The sequence below is a fragment of the Zonotrichia albicollis genome, chromosome 7 (genome assembly GCF_047830755.1).
Source record: "Zonotrichia albicollis isolate bZonAlb1 chromosome 7, bZonAlb1.hap1, whole genome shotgun sequence".
Classification (NCBI taxonomy): Eukaryota; Metazoa; Chordata; class Aves; order Passeriformes; family Passerellidae; genus Zonotrichia; species Zonotrichia albicollis.
The window spans coordinates 34519852-34536840 of record NC_133825.1 but is presented as its reverse complement, the minus strand read 5'-3'; the positions used below and the strand labels follow the sequence as shown (position 1 = coordinate 34536840).

At 44.8% G+C, this 16989-nt stretch overlaps 2 protein-coding genes across 2 annotated transcripts; both read left to right on the top strand.

Annotated features, from left to right (window-relative positions):
• Positions 1-1163: 1163 nt before the first annotated feature.
• Positions 1164-6114, top strand: LOC102067944 (D(1)-like dopamine receptor). The gene has a single exon (XM_005481615.3). The coding sequence runs from the start codon at positions 1786-1788 to the stop codon at positions 3079-3081; it is 1296 nt and encodes a 431-aa protein (XP_005481672.1). The 5' UTR covers positions 1164-1785; the 3' UTR covers positions 3082-6114.
• A 9197-nt stretch (positions 6115-15311) lies between these two features.
• FGFBP3 (fibroblast growth factor binding protein 3) lies at positions 15312-16519 on the top strand. The gene is made up of 2 exons (XM_074544992.1): positions 15312-15468; positions 15792-16519. The coding sequence occupies exon 2, from the start codon at positions 15859-15861 to the stop codon at positions 16363-16365; it is 507 nt and encodes a 168-aa protein (XP_074401093.1). The 5' UTR covers positions 15312-15468; positions 15792-15858; the 3' UTR covers positions 16366-16519.
• Positions 16520-16989: the final 470 nt, after the last annotated feature.

Here is a 16989-nt window from a genome sequence, read left to right as displayed (position 1 = left end):
CCACTTACAATCCTTCACAAATATATTCTGTCCTTTGGGGTCATTTTATTGATTGCTACATAAAAGTAAATGTATCAAGTCAAATTAGCAAGTGTGTAGATAAATCTTACAAACTAAGCTTCAGTCCTTACTGTTGGAATGAACATCAGAGACCTACTTGGTTTGCAGATGTTGGCAAAAGCCACGTATGTGGAACTACAGATGGTTCCAAATAAGACAAAAGTGGAGTTGGTTCTTATATGCCAGCCTGTGTTATTTTTACAGCTCCTACTGCTTTAAAAAAGTATATATTTAATTAGAGAAGATTCTCCAGCAGTTGTTTGAATTATGAGTTAGTCTTACAGATAAACACATTAATAAGAAACGTATTCCAGTTTTCAGTATCATAGCAGGAATAACACAGTGGGCTGCTTAATGAAGACTGTGATGTCCAAGGCACAAAGAAAAATAGGACCAAGTGTTAACAATCTGTTATGAAATGGTATAATCCAACTAGTTGAGCTTAAATATGCTGATTTTTTTTAACAAGGTAAGCTGCCAGCTATGCTGTTCAAGGTTAATTTTAAAAAATTTCCACCCTCTCTACTAATTACCAGAAATATCATAAGAATACAATGGAAATCACATACTGCTTGAAAATTATTTGTATTGGAACTAGTGACTGGAGGAGTTTTAATTAAGAGGCAAAGAAATAAAAAAGTACCTAATGTAAAAATAAATACCAAATGTAAAAAAAAATTAATTGCATTAATTGATATTTTCTATTCATATTCTAATCTCTTTTTTTCTCATGACGGGATTACCAGGCAAATTCTTTGAAAATGAAGGATTACGCCCTATTTGCATGAGGATACTTTATTGAATGTAGGCTGTAAATATGTGCGGTAATTATATAAATTTAAATGACAATATGCATATTATTATAATAATAAATAGAAGACTGTTGAAATACATCAGAAGACACCTTTGGCTGAAAAATAAAGACACGGGGTTTGGGTGCTGTGAACAACTTATTGCCAAAATGCAGCAGATCCAAACTAGAGATCTTAGGTTTCTGTGCTTTTGGTTTCATTACATAAAATTTCAAACAAAAAAATAAACGGCACAATACTATTTTGGTGAAAACAGATTCTGACAGCCAGATCTGAGCGCATTCCCAGTGGATGCAAACCGACACGAAGTGACATCCTTCTCTCTAACCAAGCTGAGATGTGATCGCGGTCTCCAAAAGGAGACGCTCGGAGAGCGCCAGGTCGTGCCTCGCCCCGGACACTTGGACAAGTACAGGCTGAGTTCTGGCACAGGGCTCTTCCCGGGGCGATGCTGCGGGGAAAGCTCCCCCCGCGCGTTTGGGGACAGCGCTCCGTCCCTTCCCGGGCAGCGCCCGCTCGGTCCGGCGGCGCGGGGGCCGCGGGCACCGGCTCGGCCCGGGGCTGCCGCCGCCGCCGCTCGGTGCCGGCGCTGCGGGCGGAACGCGCGGCTGCCCCGGCCCCAGCCCGGCCCCGCTCCGCCGCCCGGAGCCCCCGCGGGGCCGCTGCGGGACAGCGCCTCCCTCGGGCCCCCAGAGCGGCGGCGGCGAGCCGGGAGGCGGAGGCGAGGCCCCGGCAGCCGGCGGGTGAGTAGCCCGGGACAGCCCGGGACAGCCCGGGGCGCACCGAGGGCGGCGGGCAGAGATGCCCCCGCGGGCGGCCGCTCGCACAGCCGCTGGCCGGGGCGGGTCCCGTCGCCGCCTCGGGCGCTGTCCCGCCGGCAGGAGCGGCCGGGGGGGCCGGGGCAGCGCCCCCGATGGGGAGCGCGGCGCCGGGGGGCGGCCCGTGGGTGCTGCGGGCGCTCACCGGGTGCCTGCTGGGCGCGCTGGTGCTGGGCACGCTGCTGGGCAACGCGCTCGTGTGCCTCGCCATCCTGCGCTTCCGCCACCTGCGCAACAAGGTCACCAACTGGTTCGTGCTGTCACTGGCCATCTCGGACCTCTGTGTGGCCCTTTTGGTGATGCCCTGGAAGGCGGTCACTGAGGTGGCTGGAGGCTCCTGGCTCTTTGGCAGCCACTTTTGTGACACCTGGGTGGCCTTCGACATCATGTGCTCCACCGCCTCCATCCTGCACCTCTGCATCATCAGCCTGGACCGGTACTGGGCCATCGCCAGCCCCTTTCGCTATGAGCGCAGGATGACGCAGCGCCTCGCTTGTGCCATGATAGCCATGGCCTGGGCTCTCTCCATCCTCATCTCCTTCATCCCCGTGCAGCTGCACTGGCATAAAGCCAAGGACAGTGGAGATCCAGGCTCCTGGCTACCTGTGACACCCCGCTGCGATGTCAGGTTGAACCGCACTTATGCCATCACTTCCTCCCTTATCAGCTTCTACATCCCCGTGGCCATAATGATCATCACCTACACCAGGATCTACAGAATTGCCCAGGCCCAGATCCGCCGCATCTCCACTCTTGAGAGAGCAGGAGGGCAGTGGCCAGGTCCTGGCAAGGAGCCCACATCCTCTCTGCGGCGTTCCTTGCGCAAGGAGACCAGGGTGCTGCAGACCCTTTCTATCATAATGGGAGTCTTTGTTTGCTGCTGGCTGCCCTTCTTCCTGCTGAACTGCCTGCTGCCTTTCTGCCAGCCCAGCCTCCAGGAGGACCCTGAAGGGCAGCCACTCTGTATCGGCCAAACCACTTTCAACGTCTTTGTGTGGTTTGGCTGGGCCAACTCTTCACTGAATCCAGTCATCTATGCTTTCAATGCAGACTTCAGGAGGGCTTTCAGCAATCTCTTGGGCTGCCAGTGCTGCTGCACACCTGAATCCCCTGTGGAGAGGGTCAACTTCAGCAATGAGCTGGTTTCCTATCACCGTGACACCACCTGCCAGAAGGAAGGAGCTGTCCCATCGTCAGTGCCTCCTGCTGCCACCACTGCCTGGGTGCAGCCCGTGCCCCATGCCATAAACCTCCAGGGAGAGCACAGCAGTGAGGAGATGTCTATGGAGAAGAGGGCTGTGACTTCTCAGACTGCCCTTGGCAGCAGCCCCAGCAGTTGTCAAGTGCCAGCTATTCTGCAATTGGATTGCAAGGCAAAGCCATCCCTGTAAACTGCTGCCCCCTGTACAGGACTTGGTCAGTGTGAGGGACCCTCTTGTCTCAGAGGGATGAGAGATGAATCACTTCTCACACACACAGCCACTGCACACGGAGAGTTCTCCCTGTCTCCATGTAAGCTCCCCAGCAACAAAAGTCCCATGCCAGAGGGATGGGAAAACACTGCTCCTACCACACAGGAGGCATATGGAGTCCATTCCAAAGGCACATAGCTGCCACACATTTACCTCTTCCCATGGCCACCTTCACCCCTTACTCCCACATAAGACATCTCCCATGCATTTGTTCACCCCCGTTCTACAGTCAAATTCAAGGTATATATTAAGAATAGTAGATAATTAGATCAAAGTAAAAAAAGCTCATAGTTCAGGCAGCCAATCCCTTCAGAAAGTAGAAATATAGTATGATCCACAAAATAAAGAGTGACCAGGTCATCTCTGTCAACCCATTTCACTGCTTGCAAATATGAAGATCAACACAAGGCAGAGCAAATGAGTGTTGAATGCAGGCAAGAGAATACTGGGAAAACTATGATTGTTTCTATCTGTGCAGAAGGGTTCAGCAGACATTAAGGCAATACAGTGGCATCTCATTGTCCTCTGTTTCTCTGTCCACTAAAAGGTTCTGCTGCTGGCCATTTATAATAGAATGCTCCACTCACCACCATCCTTGTCCCATTTTTTCTGCCCCTCACCTGTGATGGATTGCCTTTGATTTTCAGGAAGATGATGGAGATGCAACTGTCCAGAAAAAGACATAAAGGATGCTTACAATGCAAGAGCTTTCTTGGGCATTGTCTCACAGATGGTACAAATTCTACTTTTCAGAACAGTGATCTGTGCTGAAAGGACAGCAGCAGCAAAGAGACTCTCCTCCCAGTGATCCTGCTCCCTGTGATTTTAAACAAGGTGTAGTTCTTAAATCCCTGTATGCATTTTCCCCATCATTAGTTCCTATGTGAAAATATGCTCATGCTACCCTGCTCTTTTCAGGAATGTGTCCTTGGGGAATACTTGGGTGTGACTGCCATCTGTTCTTGGGCTACAGAGGCAGGACAAGAGGTAATGGGCTGTAAGGAAGACCAAGGCAAGAATTTGTAAAAGCTTTCTAAGAATAAGGGTAATTAAACACTGGAGTAGGTTGCCTAGGTAAATGATAACTTCTCTCTCAGTAAAATGACTGTAAGCTTCTGTCAGATATGACAGTGACAATGTTGATCCTGCCTTGGGGCAGAGGCACAGAGTAATGGTCTCTTGAGATAATTTTCTCTCTCTAGTCCTGCTTCACTATGACAATGTGTCTCCTTGAGAAGCATTGAGCTTCAGATGTTTGGCTGTGGGTTTTTTTGCATGCAACTATCCTTAGATGTTTTATTGTAGGCAAAATAGTACAGATAAGAACTTTGAGATGTCATTGGTGTACTTCCTTTCTTTTAGTGATTATCCATGTTTCTGAGCATTTCACTATCATTCAGCATGCCTAGTGCCTCCTCTGGAGAGCAAGAGGTGATCATATACGAACTGTACACGGATTCAGATGTTAAAGATTCTATTTATATTTTCCTCAATACATTCTTTCTTCTTACACAAACCAGAAATACATAACAATGTCAGAGTCTAACTCCTTAAAACAAACAAACAAGCAAACAAACAAACACACATTTCTATCTTCAAGCTCTAGGAGACATCTCATTCCATGCTCTCCACACTAAAACCCTCCTGGGGAGATGCTGATAAACCTGACAAGACACTGCCCTGCAGTGTGAACTCCCAGCTGCCTGCCACCCTTGTGCTTCTGTTGCCCGAGCTTCAGCAGGCTCCATCCCTCAGGGAGGGAATTGTCCCTGCCCTCACACCTTCCTGCTCATGGGCAGGCACTCCTCTGGCAGTCGAGGCCACACATGAAATTACTAGGCACAGGAGATAATTGTGGTTTTTTTTAGTATGTGTACAGTCTCATTATTAGTGATAAAATAAGTTAATGAATGGAAGAGAAAGATTTACCTTCTCCCAAGGTTTGTCCTGCTATGGGAGCTGTCTCACCCAGGAATTAGGCTGGATTTACTATGTAGAGTGATGATGAAAATGGTGAAGGACAGAGTGGGTAGCAGAAATTAAGCAATGGATATATTTGAATAATGTTTTCTCTTAAGAACAATCAAAAATGCATGGTAGCTTCAATCTATGAAACTATATTTGTATTAAGAATGGAAAAAGCTATTTCTGTCAGTGCTTGTGGTCATAGTTCAAATATGCTTCATTAATAGGTCAGATTGTACCTGAAAATAAGTGTACATTTTCCTGAAGAAAAACTCCTGGTCTTTACTGCATCTTTTTAAAGTGACAACTTGGAATTGTTTTTTGTAAGTGATATTGGAAATAATTGTTTGTAGCTAATTGCTAATGGTTATTACTGATGTGCAAATGATACACATTACAGTAGTTTACAGTAGTAAGGTCTGCTGCAGTAAGTGCAGTGTAATGATCAAGACTGCAATAAATTTCAGAAATTGCATATTATAAACTCTTTATTCTCATTTTCAGTAGCATATTACTGAAGGTACTTCATATGAAACTACACCACATAGCTATTCAGACTATATCTGCTGTTGCTGATTTAATAACATATAAATATTGACACTCTATGTAGTTTTATTTTCCTAGACTGGGAAGCATTCTACAGATCACCACTTCTGTGAATAGCAAATGAGCAAGACTCATTTTTCCTAATAATTTTTTTGCAATGATTAACTGTGATTTCTGACTGACATTTTTCTCATGACAGGGCAAGCTCCTGTTTTAGGTTACACAAGATTCAATTAATATTGTTAGGTTCAAGTGTGATAAGAAATATTAAAATTATTACAGTAAACCAAGGTTTACTTCAGCAGAAATTAATAGGCAAAATTATTTCCTATTTACACTATTGCAGCCACTCAAAAGAAGTATCTTCAAAGAAAAAACTTGGCAGGGCTTTGTTATCGATGTACCAACTTTCTTGGTTTGGCAGGGTAAAATAAAGGTATTTTTTTAGTAAATAAAAGTAAAGTTTTTTTTTTTTAGGGAGTTCTATGGCTGTTCCTCAAACACACTCTCTATAACTCAGATCACCAAATATCTACTCATGGATTCAGCACAGTGTGTGTGAGGTATTTCACTGACCAAAAGCAGATCATTTCCTTGCCTAATAGCACCACATGTACAATACCATTAGCATCACAGTGACCTAAAAATAGCTTCTAAAGAGCCCTGGTGTCAAAACAGGGCAACTTCACAGATACCTCATCAAAACACTCTCATTAGCCAGTGCCTAAATGTCTGAATCAAAACACAGTTCAGTGCAGCAAAGTGCAAGTGGAGGGGTTTACAATGCATACCAAACGCCTCTCCTGTTCAAATAATTCCCACTGTCTTCCCTTCTGTCACTCTACAAAGTTCTCAACCACCTGCAGGTCTTGTTCCTTTATTATATACTCGAGATAAATACAGAATTCCTGTGGTGATACAAAAGCTCAAGTAGCAGAGTTTATGGTCATGTGCAACTTTAGCAAATGAAGAATCCACTGGAAGTATCAATGTAAGGAAAACAAGATCATACCTCCATTGTATGTATCACACCTCCAGTTTTTTCTTATCCCTCTGATTAGTATCAGATGCCCTAACATTTCAGTTAAACTTTCTGTGAGGAACAGCTGACCTAGGTTGCAGAAAGAGAAACCTGTTACACAACTCAGTTGTCAGAAGCATCTGTTGCTGCTTTGCCTTTGCCAAAATCATGCCTCTTGTGTTGGATTTCAGACGAGGCACCTACGCACACCATATTGAGCACATTTCCATCACTTGAATATCAGTAAAAATTATTTTGTGAAAAAGTCTTGATTCTTCATAAACTGTATTTACCCCTTAATTTGGGAGGTTGAAGTGGCTTTGTGGATATTAACCACCATCAGTCCAGTGCCCCGGGCTCTGATGTATCTGAGTGGTTTCATCACCACGGTTACAGACTCCCAGCACATAACTTTATCTCTTTGAAATAGTTTGACTCACTTTCCTGAAACCTCTTGCCCTTCCCACTGTAAAGCAAATAAGGATGCACCCTCTGGGCATGGGCTATTCCTCAGATTTCTAGTTCTCTTAAGAACTAATTTTCATTTACACCAAAGAACGGTACCAAGATATTAAAGGCCTGACTTTTTTTTTCCTAGCATATTTGGCTTGAAAAAACTTCTGTAGTCCTGATCTGGTCTTGTTATTCCTTCCCAGTCCCTACTCATGTCTAATTATCGAAGGTATTTTAGAAAACCCAGGGCTTATGAATGAATTTCACATTTTTCTTACATTAGGTAGCTACACGATAGGAAAACTACCAATCAGTGGAACTACCGACAGCAGTAAATGAACCCAAGATTTTTCATATGTGCATAGCACAAAATTAATGAAGATGCTAGAGAACATGTAGGTTTATCTTCATCCACAAGAGCAGAATTTCATCTTGAGACAGTTTTAGTTTACTTTAGGTACTAAGAAGACATTAGTAAAATTTGCAGAAACTGTTGCTGGGTTCCCTTTTTTCTTTAAAAAAAGATTTCATGGAGCTTCCTGCAGTTCAACATTTTAATAGATTTTTAACTAATTAAATTCATCTTTGTTCCCACCCCCAGTGAGAACACATCACTTTATTTTACCTTTTTCATATTTAAATCTGAACTGGCTGGATGGAGTCTGTATACACTATTTCATGGGCTCACATCTGATGATGACTTTTGCATGACATGTGAGCACGTTGTCTGAGCTTCTTTTACAGTCAGGGGAAATCTGGGCCAAAGAGTCAAACATGTCTGGAGCAATTCCCTGAATCAAGTGAAGATACCTTCTTCAGGCTGAGAGAAAACCTGGCTAGACTGACCAGCTGACAGGGAAAAAGCCAGGGGTGCAGGATGGTAAGAGAAAGGGAGTAACAAGATCCAATGAGCAAACAAAGCAGTTGTAACTTTTTGCTGTTGGTAACAAAACTGAACCAGCTAGAGGTTTTAAATAAATGAATGAATAAATAAAACAGAGTATAGAATATTTACTAATGCCTAAGTCAATAACATAATCATCAGAGCTAACATCATGACAAATGTTCTTGGTGCTCATTTGCTAACAGAAGGAGAGAAATACATAAAAGAGCTGAGTTTCAAGAGGTGAAACTGCAAATTAGGCATTGCCTCTTATGCCTTGGATTATAGCAGAATATTAGTACTGCCAAACCACATTGTGACAACAAATTAACAGATAATGGTGATTAATAACCCTAAATTTCACTTCAAGAATGTTTATCCTGTAGTACCAGTGCACCCAAGCTATGAATTACAGTTTCACCAGACTGATGCTTGGTGTGCTACCAGCCTACAGTTTTTAAGCTCTTCAAGGGTTTGAAAACCCCAAACACGTGTTACCATCACAGGTAGCACACAGAGCAGCTGCTACTGGGAACAACAGGGCTTTGGGGACCCAGCAGCTCACTGCAGGCTTCTTTCAAAGGGGTTGGAGCTTCACTGTACTGCCAATGTACTGCAGGGGTACAAAGTACTCTGAAAGATGTTTGTAGTGGAAGCCATTCCTTGAAGTGTGTTCAAAAGTTACCATGATGATCCTTAGAGGCATCACCTCAGCACAGATAGGGTGAGTCCAGGGACAGGGGAATAGAGATAAAACATAATGTCTTTTGTGATGAGCTGATATCTGACAATGCAAACTGATTTTATTTGCAGCACAGGTCACTGCACTCACTACTACCATCACTTTTGGTTCCAGATAATGCACAACAGTTTCTTATCTGAATGTGCACTACATTTTAATTTTTTTTAAATGGAAGCAGCATTTTATTTTGCTCCTGAATAACCCCCTTTATGAATTTAAGCCTAACTTTCAGTGACAGGCAAGCTAGACAGGCACAAAATTTGAATTGTAAATGCTTTGTTGAGCCTCATCTGTTGTTCAGTAGGCCTTACTTTATAAAGCTGAAACGTGTAATTTTGGGGTGGCACAAGCTGAGCTCAAACAATGCCTCAAGTAATTTGCTTCCAAGTATATCTTCTGTCTTTAAGTGTTGCTACAGCATTCCTGCTCCCCTGCAGTCCAGTCATGAGAGTCATTCCTGGGAAACACACTGACATAAGATGAAGGAAATCTATATCCAGTAAAAAACAAAAACAAAACAACCCCACATCTCTTGGATGTGGAATAGTAGTATAGGCTAAAATTTTCACATAATTTAATGCCACTGATTATTGACACTAAAGTTTCTGCATTACTTAGAAAAATCATAATTTCCTTTCAAGAAATGCTCAATGCTGTCTCTGAGGCTCAGCTATAGGAGTGTTTCCAATGAAAAAGGCAGTTTTTAGCCTCATATGCTGACTTACACTATAGGATTTTAGGGGCAGAAGATCCATCATTCAGCACCCCCAAGGGGTTCACGGGGGAGAACTGGACGTGTTGGGCAGAAGGAGTCACTGAGATTTTGGTATCTTTTGGGCTGAGCACCCAACATCAGGCATGCAATCTTGTAGCACAAACCAGATTTTCCCTAAACCTCAGTCTGCAATCCCACTGCTCTATTGTGCCTGCCACCTGCACCTCCCAAGCCCTGCAAGCAGCTCCCTCCCTGCAGGGCACTCTGGTATTTGCTGGGATTCTGGTACTGCCTGATCCAGTAATTCTAAAGGTCTCATCATTATGCTCTTCTAATCAGTCAGGGTAGAGAAAAACTATTTCCCATTTCTAATTGAGCCTTTTAGGCCCAGAGAGACCAGGATGCAGAAAGGAGAAAGCAACTTGGACTGCCTAACAGAAGAAAAGACACAAACCTGACCATGTGGGACGTGGAAACTCAGTGGCCTGTGTAGTGACAAGGCAAATGCAAAGGAGCAGAAATATGATAATCAACTGCCTTAAGTAATTTTTGCCTTTCTATATTTTAGTTCTTTTTTTCCAGGTGTTTTTCTTTGATGTTTCTTTGTTATGGTGTACGGTGTTTTAATTTATTTGGTATTTATGCAGAGTATAGTTCTACTTAAGAAACACAATATATCAAACTCATTTGAATTTTTTAAGAGCCACCAATTGTATGCGGACAGAGTATATAAAGGCTTGCACAGCCTGTGTATTTCTGCCCCATAAAAATCACAGTAATTTATAGGACAGTGCCAACTTCATTGTTTGCTTGTATCTAATATACCAGCATTCTCCCCATTATTTTGGAACTTCAGATAAAACCACAATGTAAAAATAAACATGATCGATTAAAAAATGGGGTTCCTGTAGAAAAACATCCACATTTTAGGTACATGACATCTTTCACAATTATCTCATTTGACATTTACTTTTTGCTGTAATAGATTACATATCAGCTCACACCATGGAAAACCAATCTCCAGCCTTCAGCAGGTGGCAAAAGAATTTGGTCCAAATAAACTGACTTTCTGGGCAAGTTAAACATCTGAATCTCTTCCAGTTTCAGGAGATGTATTTTACCATGGAGATACACAGAAAGCACTGTGAATATTGCATTTTCATCAATGACAAAAAATTGACTATTTCTACTATCTTTTACAAAATTAAATTAAACATACCAGGATGGTTTATTGTTATAAGTTTTATACATTTGCCATTTAGTTTTTCTGGAATTTTAACTGGAATCTGGTAGTTCAGACCTTTTCTTCTAGAAATCTTTTTTTTAAACTTGTGTTCCAGCATACAGCCTTTTTACTAATTTGTAAGATATTTAAAAGAACTCAATCTTCTGTTTACAGCTTGGTTGTCAAATAACCATGATTTGTTTCCTCACTGAAAGGTTCTACAGTTACATTTTTTAAATTGAAACCCTCACAATTGACATTTTCAGAATGTGAAATTTCCTTGCATTTCACAAAAAGAAGAAAAGAGAGAAGCAACCCCAGCCCTGTGAGTTGTCTCAGTGGTGTGTGCAATGTTCCCTGCCCTGTGTGCTCAGCTCATGCCCAGCCCAGGTTTCCATCCCCAGCCCTCTGCTCTCCCCGAGCTGTGCCTGCTGCTGCTGCAGTACCAACGTGCTCTCACACCATCTGGTACAAGTGTTCCCTGATAACATTTTAATAGATCAGCTCCTGCATCACTTTAGCTCCCCACACCCTCCTGCTCTTCAGCTGCTTTTGTCACTTCAATTATGAAATAAGCCTTCCCTGGCATGCTGGTCACCTCCACCACACTGCAGCTGAGAAATAGTGTCAAGATGCATTTGTTGAACTAATTTTAACACTTTACATTTCTAGAAATGTTCAGATTAAATGGGTTCCTCCAATCCTTCTGCGCCTAAAATAAGGGGAGCAGGGCTATTCAAAAGGGAGCTTGTTTTCCTTCTGCAGTACTTGCATGGGGTTACATGTAGGTCTGTATGCATGTTGCTACAACAGGTAATGGATCTCTTACTTCTTCAAACTGACCATAGGATGACCAGCCATAAATTCTATGAATTGTAACATTCTAATGGAGTCCTCTGTGCAGTACTAGCTGAAATAAACTCCTTCTGTGATTTTCTTCACTATTATTTTGAACAAGCTTAAAGAACGGAAAAGGCAAAGCTCAAGTTCAGCCTTTCACAAGACTTAGAGCTTTGATCAGCTGATAGAAAAGCCTGGAGTTGTAGGGGTGCTCTAGCAGCTCCCATACCCAGCTCAACAAGGGGCATTGTCAACACTGAGGTCAGTCTGTTCACTGCACAGTGAAGAATGAAGGTAGGAAATAGTGGTCATGTGGGCTCTCTGCTAATGGAGACAACAATGACTCTTTGACAAGCACTTGGGAAGCAGAAACTAAAAAGCTTTCCAAGTTTGTTTATGAAGGTAAAGAATAAGCATGGCAACCTTTATATGGCTGATAAAGCAGCATCCTCACAGTGGAAAGCAGATTACAGAAGAGAACATTAAGAGGTGGACTCTTAAATATGAAAAATAACATACTTTGAAAAATAATAGCATGTAGTTGTGCATCTCTAATTAGAAACACAACAATCTGAATTGAGAAAGTACAAGTCAGCTAAAGAAAGGAATGTATACATGGTGCAAGGAACAAAGCAGCTCCTGTGGAGCACAGGAACCACTACCAAAAACTCAATTCTCTAAGACTTCCTGACCTGGGTGGAAAACAAGGCAATGACTCAGACCAGCTCATGGAAAGGCCTGCAGAGAATGCAAGATGAAAAAGATGGTGGATATGTGGGACATTTTCCGTTAAAGTAGATGAATTAAAGAGAAAATATATTCTGGGATGACTCAGAAGTAGTGCAATGTCCTGGCTTCCAAGAGAGCAATCATCAGCAGCATGACCTGTTGACTGAAGGATGGGCATATGAACAGTTTCAAACCAATTCTGCATCATAAGAAATTTATTTATAAATCCCCTGATCAATACTATGTAGTTTCTTTTCTATAATTTTGCAAAAAGCTACCGTTTGAACAAAAGGTTGGGTTGAATTTCAGTGGCACTTGGTTGTCAGGGAATGAAAGAAGCAACACATGAACATGTCAAAAACCTGGACAAAGGCATCAGTCTGACTGTAGAGAAGTGCTTAAATGGGATCCAAAGGTAATTGAGAAGGTCAGTCTACCTCCCTGTAGACACATTAAATATGATGCTATTCTCTTGAGCCAGTACCAAGAAATTGGAAGATTGATAGCTCAAACAAGAAGGTTAAACACAGATATGGTCTTGTGTATTTAAACCATTTCAGTTTATGAATCATAAACATTGCTTACACTACCCACTTCTCTGAATGGAATTTATAATGACAAGGCTGGAAATTGTGACTACTTTCCACTTGTAAAACAAAAATGTTTTGCAAACATTTGCAGTTGTTACTGCAGTCCTAGAAGCTAGAATAAGAGAAACTGATATTATTCTTCACAGTGACTGGAGTTTTTATAAAATATAAATTATTAATTCAACTGAATTTTTGAAGATCAAAACCCTGAAGTCAAAACCCTAACACAGTTTCCTGTGTAATATCTTCAAAGTCTGCAAAGTGGCCTCTAAACATAATACAGGTTTTTCAGTTCAGAGTTAAAACCTAAAGGATAATTTATTCATTGACCAGTGGAAAGTGGGATTAAGGCTATGATTTGAACTTCTGGAATAAAAAGATGCATAAGGAGATATCTTTAATCAGTGATTCATTTTTTACCATTTGCCTTCTCAATTCTTTTCTTTGTTAGGTTAACAAGCCCCTTGTTTGAATCATCTCATCATAAGTTCTCATCCCAAGTTTTCTAGGTCTGTGATACTCTCATTGCTCTTTTACAGACTCAGTTCAGTTGATCTTTATCACTTTTTGAAGTATCACTTTTTGAAGAGTAATGCTTAAACTGGATAAAATGCCCCATTCAAAGCCTGGCTTTAGCCCATGTCTGTGTCTTATGGCTGATATCTTTATTTCTGTGCTTGCCTTTTCTGCTATTGTATGACAGCTGTTGTCTCACATTCATTGTGGTCCCTGTAGCCTTTCATGCTTTCCTGCAGACATTGCTCCATCAGCATCCATCCCCTTGGCTTTGTGCAGGTGTTTCAGACCAGGACCTTGCACTGTCTCCATTGAACTGAGTTGCATGCTTTAGGCTGGTCCTGAGTGTTCACATTAACTTTGAATTTGGTTTGGGATCTGGACTGAAGTCCAGGTTACATCCAACATGGTACATCTGTAGCTCCTCATTGTAGAACTCGCATGGTAAAGCACATTCTTTATTTCATCTGTCAGATGGGCAGGCCCATTAACTCCCCAGGGATTTGGTTCAGGCTCTCTGCAGAGGCAAGGGAAGCATCTCTGCACGTGATTCGTGTGCACTAATCATGTTTTCAGAGATAACTCCATAACCAGCTGCTTCTAGGGCTATAAAGGTTATTCTAACATAGGGGGAGAGTCGGGAAAGAGCAGTCAAAACCCAGCTACAACAGCAACACAGACTAACTAGGTTTAAACTGCAAACACAGAACAAAACGATACAGTGATTTTAGTAATATAAGAAAGATCTTCCCCCCCACTATATCCCCATCAAATCCAAGAGAGAAATTGCAGCTTGTGCAGGAAAATCCATATAAAAGGAATAAGCATCAAAGACTAACACCTGCTTTACTGCAAAAGAGAAGTCACAATCATGGAGGGAAATGTGTGTGTAAATATAGGAGCAGGAGAACATGGCAAAGAATTTTAAGAAAGATTAGTTATTGTATGGGTAGGTTAGAGAAATCTCATTCTGGTTTATTCTCTTTCCTTAGCTCCTAAAGTTTAATGATTTGTATGAGATGTAAAGTAAATTGTCCAAAAAAAAATATAACAGCAATGTGCTCGTTGAAACACAGAGTAATATTTTCTTCCAAAGCTGATACACATAGGATAATCTCCTACAACAATTATCTCAAACATATTAGACAACTCCATTTCACACTGCATAAGTGGCAGCAAGAATGTGAAAAATGGACAGAGATCTCAGTGTAATAATATATAACAATTACAGGTGGTCAGAACTTAATTTGAAAGCAACACCAATGTTTGGTGAATCAATAAGCCAAGGCACATGATGTGCCTTGTGCTCACTGGAGCCATAGAAGATTTTAAAAGTCACAATGCAGTCCTTTATGATGCCTCATGGTACCCACAGCCCTCAGTCAAAGGCCAAAATTCCTCCTACAGCCCATGGGGAGTCCTCAGCACCCATGAAAGTGAAATACACAATGTGGCATGCTGAGAAAGGAGCCACACAGTTATGCATGCAACTCCAGGCAGCTTCCTTTTGAGAATCTTGGTTGTAAACCCTCTCCTATGGTTTGTTGCCCAAGATATTTTATTTCCTTCTCAGGGTCCTCTCTCCTCTGCTGTTTCTCTCCCACTCCAAACAACCAGCCAGGGAGAGCTCTAACTATGCAGTGCAGTTAGGAACTGGGAGAGCTACCTGAAAATGTTCCCTCTTCCCTGAATTAGAGAATCCCACCTCTTCTCCAGGAGTCAGTCTCTCAGACTCTGCAGAGGTCTTTCATTTTTAGCACAGAAAGATCAATTAGTCAATATCAATTGCTCTTGTCATATCATAGAATGAGTTATATCATAGAATAGTTTGGGTTGTGAGAGACTTTTAAAGGTCTCCTAGTTCACCTATTCAACAGGCTGGGACATCTTCAACCGGTTCAGATTGCTCAGAGCCCCCTCCAGCCTGCCCTCAGACGTTTCCAGGGATGTCCCCGCGCTGTGCCCCCGGGGAGGGGCGTCGGCGGGGGCAGTCCCGGAGCGAGCATTGATAACCGCGTGCCGGGCCCGCCGCGGGCAGCCGGGAGCGCCCGTCCCGCACCGCCACGCACCGCACGGCCGCCGTGAGTGCTCGGGGCTGCGCGGAGAACACCGGGCTGCGTGGGGAGAACCGGGTGCGGGGGAAAGGACGGGTTGTCCCTAGCCGGGTCTGATGCCGCTCGCAGCTGCGATGCCGCACGGTGGGCTCCGGCTGCTGCTGTCCAGTTACGGCTTCCGGCCGCGGTGGTCCCGGGAAGGAGCTGACGGATGGACGGACGCGAACTAAAAGCCCCGGGGGTTACGAGCCTGGAGGGATCAGCCCTCTCCGCGTCCGGCTGGGGCTGGCGGGGTCCCGGGGGCTGCGCTCCCGCCGGGGCACCGCCCGCCACGCTCCGTGTGTCCGCAGGGCGCAGAGGATGCGGCGGGAGGGAGCGCCCCGCACCGGGACGCCCCGTCGCTGAGGCACGCCGAGGATGAGGCCGCCCCTGGCGCTGCTGGCCCTGGCCGCCCTGGGGGCCGCCGCCGGCGGCGCGGAGCGGGAGGCGGCGGAGGAGGCGCGGGCGGGGCGGTTCTCCACGCCGGAGCGGCACCGGTGCCGCTGGGAGCTGCGCTCGGCGGCGGGGGCCAGCGAGCTGCGGCTGAGCTGCCGGGAGGCGAGCGGCGGGGCGGCGCGGAGCTGCGCCTACCGCGGGGAGCCGCGGCGCTGCCCGGCCTTCGGCGCCCGCAGCCGCCACTACTGGCGGCAGGTCCTGTCCCGGCTGCGGCGGCGGCGAAACCCCTGCGCCCCGGGAGCGCCGCTCAGCGCCCGCCCCTGCGGCCCGGGCCGGGCCCCGCCCGAGGCGCTGCTGCGCCTGCTGCCCGACCCCGGCCCGGCCACGCCGGCCCCCGGCCCGGAGCCCTCCGAGGACCCGGCGCGGACCTACTGCGCCGAGCGCTGGCACTCGCTGTGCAGCTTCTTCGTCGGCTTCTGGGAGGGCTGAGCCGCTCCGGGCCGCGGGAGAGAGCGCGGCCGCCCCGGCTCCGCGCCCCGACACTGCCGGCCCCGCCTGCCCTCGGCCACCGCCGGCAGTGCCCCCAGACCCTGTCCGCTCCTCTTCTACTCCCCAATAAAGCGGCAACTGTTTTGTACAAGAAGCTCGCGTAATTCTTTGTCTCGCCGAAGCCCTGTAACGCCTGCAGCACGGTTCCAGTGTGTAACTGACCCGGGTGAGAGCCCCTAGGCTCATGCATTCAAGTACATTAATTTCTTTCACGGGACATAAATACAAAGAGACAGCTGTTCTCTCCCCAAAATCAATTTCTATGAGCCTAAAGTTTAAAGTTAGACTGATTACCCAAGTAGAAAACCATACATTTATACCAGAATAAGAAACGACTGAGACCTCATTGAACCCTAGAAAAACCTTTCTTGCTGACCGATTTCACAAGCTATGTGAACCAGTCTTGTTTCCCACAGAACAGCTGGGCAACTATCTCTACACAAGAACTTAAACAGGGCTGGTCAAGAAACCAGCTGTGAAAATAAAGGCTGAGAAACTCGGAAGCATCTAGGTACAGGAACTGGATTTAGGAGGTGAATGGTATTTCACCCAGCTAATGGGCAT